The sequence below is a fragment of the Equus quagga genome, unplaced genomic scaffold (genome assembly GCF_021613505.1).
Source record: "Equus quagga isolate Etosha38 unplaced genomic scaffold, UCLA_HA_Equagga_1.0 73442_RagTag, whole genome shotgun sequence".
In the NCBI taxonomy this organism is placed as follows: domain Eukaryota; kingdom Metazoa; phylum Chordata; class Mammalia; order Perissodactyla; family Equidae; genus Equus; species Equus quagga.
Genome location: NW_025802777.1, coordinates 10,373,008 through 10,380,876, shown reverse-complemented (window position 1 = coordinate 10,380,876; position 7,869 = coordinate 10,373,008). Strand labels below are relative to the sequence as shown.

The 7,869-nt window shown below is 43.9% G+C and overlaps 1 protein-coding gene across 1 annotated transcript in view; it reads left to right on the top strand.

Annotated features, from left to right (window-relative positions):
- LOC124234329 (protein eva-1 homolog C-like) overlaps window positions 1–1,995 on the top strand; it is a 115,994-nt gene extending 113,999 nt beyond the window's left edge. Inside the window, exon 9 of the mRNA XM_046651653.1 lies at window positions 1,868–1,995. Within this exon, the coding sequence (XP_046507609.1) occupies window positions 1,868–1,989 (122 nt within the window). The 3' untranslated portion in view covers window positions 1,990–1,995. The remainder of the gene's footprint in view (window positions 1–1,867) is intronic.
- The last annotated feature ends 5,874 nt before the right edge of the window (window positions 1,996–7,869 follow it).

Sequence of the window (7,869 nt, the reverse complement as noted above, 5' to 3'; positions counted from 1 at the left end):
TACTACTCCTACTATCACTGCTGCTGCTATTACTACTGTACTACTCCTACTATTACTGCTGCTACTATTACTACTCTTCTACCACTTCTATTACAACTATTAGTATGACTTCTGCTGCTGCCACTACCACTCTACTACTGTTACAACTGCTACTATTATTGCTGCTGCTATTACTACTGTACTACTACTATTACTACTGCTGTTGATACTCTACTAATACCATTACTACTACTACTATTACTACTACTATTACTGTTGCTGCTTTTACTAGTTTACTACTATTATTACTGCTGCTGCTGTTACTACTGTACTGCTACTACTATTACTACTGCTGTTGCTATTGATACTCCACTAATACTATTACTACTACCACTATTACTGCTACTATTACTGTTGCTGCTTTTACTAGTCTACTACTATTATTACTGCTGCTGCTGCTGCTATTACTACTCTACTACTCCTCCTCCTCCTCTACTACTACCATTACTGCTAGTACCACCATTACTACTTATATTACTACTGTTACTTCTACAGTAAAACCTTGGCTGCACCCCTTCTGCCCCCAGGCTGTGCTCTCACACAGGACCAGGCTAAAGTTCTTATCTTCTATGTGTGTGTGAGCCCATGGCAGGGGAGGTGAGGCCAGGTGACATGAGGGCAGTGATCCCATCTCAGGAGCAGGAGCAGGATCAGCAGTAGGCTATGGGCTAGCCCCCTCCACTGGCCTAAGGAGACTGATGCCAATGTAGCCAGGAGACGCCTGGAGTGGCTGCTGCTATCCTGGAAGTCCCAGGCTGTCATAGGAGCCCCCATTGTCCCCATCCATATTTAAGCCAGTGGACAACTGCCACTGGAGGTGCCAGATCTCCATTTTGACCAGGACAGACTTGGATCAAGCAGTTGGACCATGAAATGCTCAGCCAGTTGGCTGCTCAGCCTTGACCTTGCCCTTTTATTGATCTTGCAATAACACAAGGTTGAATTTTACACAGTTTACGGTTTTAGCCCTGACTTGCTGAATTAATGGCTACGGTTTAGGATATTCCGCCACTATTCACTTGCTTCAGACAAGCTATCTCAATGGTCTCTGCCACCCTGAGGTAGGTTTGGCAGATCTGGGTGGCTCTCTATCTAGTGTCTGTGCTTCCTTTCCTCCTGCTGGCAGAACTCCAATCCTTCAAGGCAGCAATGAGCCTGGCTGAAGCCCTGACCGCTCCACACTCCTCTCCAGCCAGCGTGGAGGAAACAGTCAGTTCTGGCCAATGTGACAGAAGGAAAATTGCCAGAGGAGGTTCTAGGAACTCTTCCAGGAGGGGACAGACACAAGTGGCATCATTACTGTGGCCTCCTGCCTTTTTCCCCTTCTCTGTCCTCCTGCCTGATATACAACAGCCTCTTCCAACCATGAAGAAGAAACCTTCAAGCCAAGGATGCTGGAGCAGGAAGCCAGAAGGAGCCTGGGTCCTTGATGGTTTTCTCAGCTGCACTAACCCTGAACCGCCTGCCTCCAGCTTCCTGCTACTGAGCAAAATGGAACCCCTATTTGGTTAAGTTCCGGCGTTGGTGTGTCTGGTACATGCTGCCAAATGCAGTCCTAATGGGTGAAATAGGCAATGTCATTATTCCCGTTGTACAGAGGAGAAAACCGAAGCTTATAAGGTTAAGAAATGACCCGAGGCCTCGCAACTCTTAAATGGCAGAGCCTGTCAGGGACTGAATTGTGTCCCCTCCAAATTCATGTGGAAGCTCTAACCCCTAGGACCTTAGAATGTGACTGTCTTTGGACATAGGGGCTTAAAAGAGGGAATCAGGGTTGCGTGAGGTCACAAGGGTGGGCTCTAATCCTATTGGACTGGTGTCCTTATAGGAAGAGGAAGAGACATCAGACTATGTGTCACAGAGGAAGGCCCGGTGAGGAGACAGCAAGAAGGTGACATCTATAAGCCAAGGAGAGAGGCTGCAGGAGACAGCAGAATTGCTAACACTTGATCTTGGACTTCCAGCCTCCAGAACCGTGAGAAAATAAATGTCTGTTGTTTAAGCCCCTAGTCTGTGGTATTTTGTAATGGCGGCCCAAGCAGGTTAATACAGAGCCTAAACTCAAACCCTGATCCGAACCCAAAGCTCAGGCATTTTCCTCCTCACCACTCAGCTTCCTGTGCTTTCCACCCTTTGTGTTTGAGGCTCCTCTGCACCCAGCTTCACATGGAGGCCCTGACCCATAGACCGAGGAGGCTGGGGGGTTGGGGGCGGGAGGTGGTAGGCGGGTTGCTGCCCTCCTGTGGCCCTTGGCGAGGGGGGACATCTCCTTGGTCTGCTCCCGCGAGGGAGCTCTGTGGGTCTGTTTCCTCTTTAACTGCTCACACATTTGAGGTCGAGCCGGGTTCCTTGTCTGACCTCAGCTCCTCAACCTCATCCTCCAAACTCAAGCTCATCACAGAGAGGGGGCTCTGGAGAACCACCTTGGGACCCCATTCTGGTTGTGTTTTGGAGGAATATCTAAGAGCAAGCTGAAATGTGGCGGGACGCCAATCATCTGCACAGTGTGGTTTGTGGTTTACAGCCGGAGTCAGCTGGCAGTTGAATTTTGTCAAATGCTTTTTTGGCATCTATGAACATGGTCATATGCCTTTCCTCCTAGCACTGTTACTATGATAGATTTCCTCACATTAAACCATCATTGCATTTCTGGAATAAATCCCACTTGGTCATGATATGTTGTATTCAATGTGTTTTGGATTCTATTTGCTTATATTTTGATTAAAAATTTTTGCATCAGTATTTATTAGTGATACAAGACTATCTTTGTCAACTGTGCTAGGAATAGTATATTATCTTCATAAAAGTAACTTAGAAGCTTACGTTCTTTTTCTGTGCTCTGTAATGGTTTATACAGCTTTGTGATCAATTAATCTTTAATCAATTACTCAAGATCAATTATTCTTTTCAGAATCCTTTGGTGATCTTGTGTGTGAGTTTAGAGTTTTCTCTTTCTTCTGTGGAAGTTGCCTGTATACACATTCTATCTCTACTTGGGTCAATTTTGGTACATTTTGTTTTCCTAGAAATTTATCCATTCCATCTAGGTTTTCAAATTTATTTGCCTGAACTAGTACAAAATATCTTATTTTTGAAAATTCTCCTGCTCCATTTGTTCTCTCTTATCATTTCTTACTCTATACATATGGGTTTTCTTTTTTAAATTATGCCCACTAAAAGTTTTCCAATTTTGTTGATTTTTCAAACTACCAGCTTTTTGATGCATCACATTTTTTCAACTTGTTAAATTTCTGCTTTGACCTTCATTAATTCCTTCCTTTTGGTTTGTTCGTGCTTTTCTAGTTCTTTTTTTTTTTTGCTGAGGAAGATTTTCCCTGAGCTAACATCCATTGCCAATCTTCTTCTATTTTGTATGTGGGATGCCACCACAGCATGGCTTGATGAGCGGTGTGTAGGTCCGTGCCAAGGATCCAAACCCATGAACCCCTGGCTGCTGAAGCAGAGCACACAAACTTAACCACTACACCATCAGGCCAGCCCCCAAATCTTCCTCTTTTTGTATATGAGCTGCCATCACAGCATGGCCATGGACAGACAAGTAGGGTAGGTCCACGCCCAGGAACCAAATCTGGCCCACCAAAGTGGAGCAAGCCAAACTTAACCACTAGGCAACTGGCCCTCTACGTCTTTATTTACATGTTTAATTGATCTATTTTCACTTTTATGGTTTCTGTATTTAATGCTATATATTTTTCCAGATCCCCTTTTAGCAGAATCACATAAATTCTGTTATATCCTTCTTTCATTATCATTGCTTCCTAGAAATTGTGCCACTTTGTTTTGAACATCTCCTTTCTCCCAAGAGTAGCTTAAGGGTCTGTGTTTAACTTCCAGGAGGAAGGGTCTTTGGTGATTTTGACGTTAATGTGAATTTCCAGTTTCTCTGCACTGCGATCAGAGAGTGCTATTTGTGTTATGTGGAATTTGTCGCTGTTTTCTCCGTGAATCTTCAACGTGCAAATCTGTTGGAGGTACATGTGCACATCACAGATGAGGTGCACTGACGTCTGGGAGTTTCTCTAAGAGATTTCAGTAGGTGGGTATTTAGAGGAGATGAAACCAGGTTAGCAAAAGAGTGATAATTTCTTAAGTTGAGTGGTGGGTACTTCAGGGTTCTTCATTTTTATTTTTTGAACTTTCACAATACATTTCAGTTTTCATGATAAAAAAAGTTAACATCCTCTCCCGGGAGGGTAGTATTTGAATTATTTTTAATTTCCTTCTTTAATTTTTTCCCCTAACTTTTCTAAACTGAGCATGTATTATTTTTACAGTTAAAATCCCATTTAAATAGGCATTTAAAAGGTAAATTAGGGCCAGCCCCTGTGGCCTAGTGGTTAAGTTCAGCACGCTCACTTTGGCAGCCCAGGCCTGGCTCCTGGGCACGTACCTATACCACTTGTCTCATCTGTCACTGGGCATGCAGTGGCAGCTCATATACAAAAAAACAAGGAAGATTGGCAACAGATGTTAACTCGGGGTGAATCTTCCTCAGCAAAAAAAAAAAAAAAAGTGAAAACCCCCTGATAATTGGGTTCTGATCAACAGCCAGTCTGGAGAGAGGTGTCAAGATGGTGGCATAGGCAGACTCTGAACTCATTTCCTCCCACAGACACAACCAATTTACAGCTACACTGGGAAAAATTACCCCTGAGAGAGAACTGAAAACTGGATAAAAAGAACCCCTGCAACAAGGGATAGTCCTGACCAAGGTGGAAGAGGCAGAAATTCCTTTTTGGAGAGAAAAAAGCCACCTTTGTGAGCTGCGGCCCTTCATGGCCAGCCGGGAGCAAGCGTAAGCATTATTCACACCAGCCAAGACTTGGAAGCAATCTAGGTGCCCATCAAGGGACAAATGGATAAAGAAGATGTGGTATATAGACACAATGGAATACTACTCAGCCATGAGAAATGATGAAATCTAGCCATTTGTGGCAACATGGATGGACCTCAAGAGTATTATGCTAAGTGAAATAAGTCAGAGGGAGAAAGTCACATACTATATGATCTCACCCGTAAGTAGAAGATAAAAATAGCGACAAACCGAGACACGAAAACAGAGATTGGATTAGTGGTCACCAGAGGGGAGCAGGGAGGGAGGAGAGTGAAGGGGGTGAGTGGGCGCATGCTGTGGGGATGGACTGCAATCAGTCTTTGGTTGGTGAACGTGATGTAATCTACACAGAAATCGAAGTATAATGATGTACACCTGAACTTTATATAATGTTATAAACCAATGTTACCTCAATTCAAAAAAAAATAACAGAACAAAATAAATTTTAAAAAGCCAGCCTGGGCTCCCTGGGCCTTGGCTGGCAGAGCGTCCCCTCACCAGGAGCCCACGGCTGCAGGTTCTAACAGGCGACGGGAAGTGGCCGCTTGGCCTCAGGGAGGACACGCAGAGATGTGTGGTGAGTGAGGTGGCCTTAGGAAATGGCCAGAACTCGGCTGGAGCGAGGAAAGCTCTAAAGGAACTGTTATGTTGCAGCACGTCAGATGCTGCTGAGTCAACGGGGGGCTCTGGTTCCCCAAACCCTCCCACGGGGGACGGTGCCCCCACCCCCCATTTGGGAGATGCTCTCCTGGGGTGGGGGTAGTGTGGGCATCTACACACACAGCAGGAAGATTCCCCGAGACCTTTCTCATCTACCTGAATTTATTCTACAAGAGTTTGGTAGGTTTTCTATTTGGCAGAATTTTTACGGCCTTTTTGATAAACGCAGGACTGCACAGGGGCCTTCAAGGTCAGGAAGAACCTGCACGCCCCATTTCAAGCTGTGCTGGATGGCATCGCTTCACTATAATGAAGCTTGTCCCTAATGTGTTTTCCTAAAAAGAATTTTTACATGCTGTCTTATGGTGTGCTCTGCATCATCACAGAATTTCCTGACCTCTGCTGAAGATTCCTCTCCTAAAACGGAAGTCTGATCATGTGACTGCTTTCCCAATCAAAAAAGCTGTAAGAATGACACACTGAGGGATTTCCCCAGGCCCCCAATTGGGTTGTGACAAAGGCACACACAGTAGACCGTAAACCAGGATGCCGTAATGCACTGAGAGCCATCCCCAAACTCTAGCCTGGACCAGGAAGTTCCACATCCAGCCGAAGCATGTGGAAGCAGGAGCATCCTTCAGGCAAAGTCAGAGCCCCCAGCGGGTGGTGCCTGTGGAAACTTATCGCTGACTGTGGGGCATGGACTTGCAAAGAACCAACATCCCCCATGCCCGACTCTAGCCGCATCCTCCCTGTCCACGATCCATAAGCATAAAGGCAAAGCAGCGCTTGAATTAAGACAGGAGGTACTATCCCTCCAATCGTCCTCATTGACATCCACCCTGCCTTCTTCAGAAAGCTTGGGGTAAGAGTCAAAATACTTGCTTTCTGACCTATACAATGAAAACTCTAAGACATCATTGAAAGAAATCGATGGTGACATAAAGAAATGGGAAGAGATTCCATGCACATGGATTGGAAGAATAAACATAGTTAAAATGTCCATTCTACCCAAAGCAATCTACAGATTCAATGCAATCCCCATCAGAATCCCAATGACATTCTTCACGGAAATAGGACAAAGAATCCTTAAACTCACATGGGGCTACTAAAGACCCCGAATAGCTAAAGCAATCCTGAGAAAAAAGAACAAAGCTGGAGGCATCACATTCCCTGACTTCAAAATATACTATAAAGCTATAGTAACCAAAACAGCATGGTACTGGTACAAAAACAGAAAAACAGAGCAATGGAACATACAGTCAGCTAAATCTTTGACAAAGGAGCCAAGAACATACAGTGGAGAAAGGAAAGCCTCTTCAATAAACGGTGTTGGGAAAACTGGACAGACATATGCAAAGAATGAAAGTAGACCATTATCTTACACCATACACAAAAATCAACGGAAAATGGATTAAAGACCTGAAAGTAAGACGTGAAACCATAAAACTCCTCGAAGAAAATGTAGGCAGTACACTCTTTGACATTGGTCTTAGAAGGATCTTTTCGAATACATGTCTATTTGGGCAAGGGAAATGAAAGAAAAAGTCAACAAACAGGACTTCATCAGACTAAAGAGCTTCTGGAAGGCAAAGGAAACCAGGAATAAAATGAAAAAACAACCCACCAACTGGGAGAAAATATTTGCAAATTGTATATCCAACAAGGGGTTAATTTCCAAAATATATAAAGGACTCATACAACTCAACAACAAAAAAACAAACAACCCTATCAAAACTGGGCTGAGGATATGAACAGACATCTTTCCAAAGAATATATACAGATGGCCAACAGGCACATGAAAAGATGTTCAACATCACTAATCATCAGGGAGATGCAAATCAAAACTGCAACGAGATATCACCTTATATCTGTTAGAATGGCTATAATCACCAAGACAAAAAACAACAAATGTTGGAGAGGATGTGGAGAAAAGGGAACCCTCATCCACTGCTGGTTGGAATGCAAACTGGTGCAGCCACTACGGAAAACAGTATGGAAAGTTCTCAAAAAATTAAAAATAGAAATAGCATAAGACCCAGCTATCCCTCTACTGGCTATTTATCCAAAGAACTTGAAATCAACAATTCAAAGAGACTTATGCACCCTTATGTTCATGGTAGCATTATTCACAATAGCCAAGATGTGGAAGCAACCCAAGTGCCCATCAACTGGTGAATGGATAAAGATCACACACACACACACACACACACACACACTGGAATACTACTTAGCCATAAAAAAAGACAAAATCATCCCATTTGCAACAACATGGATAGAACTTGAGGGTATTATGTTAAGGGAAATAAGCCAGA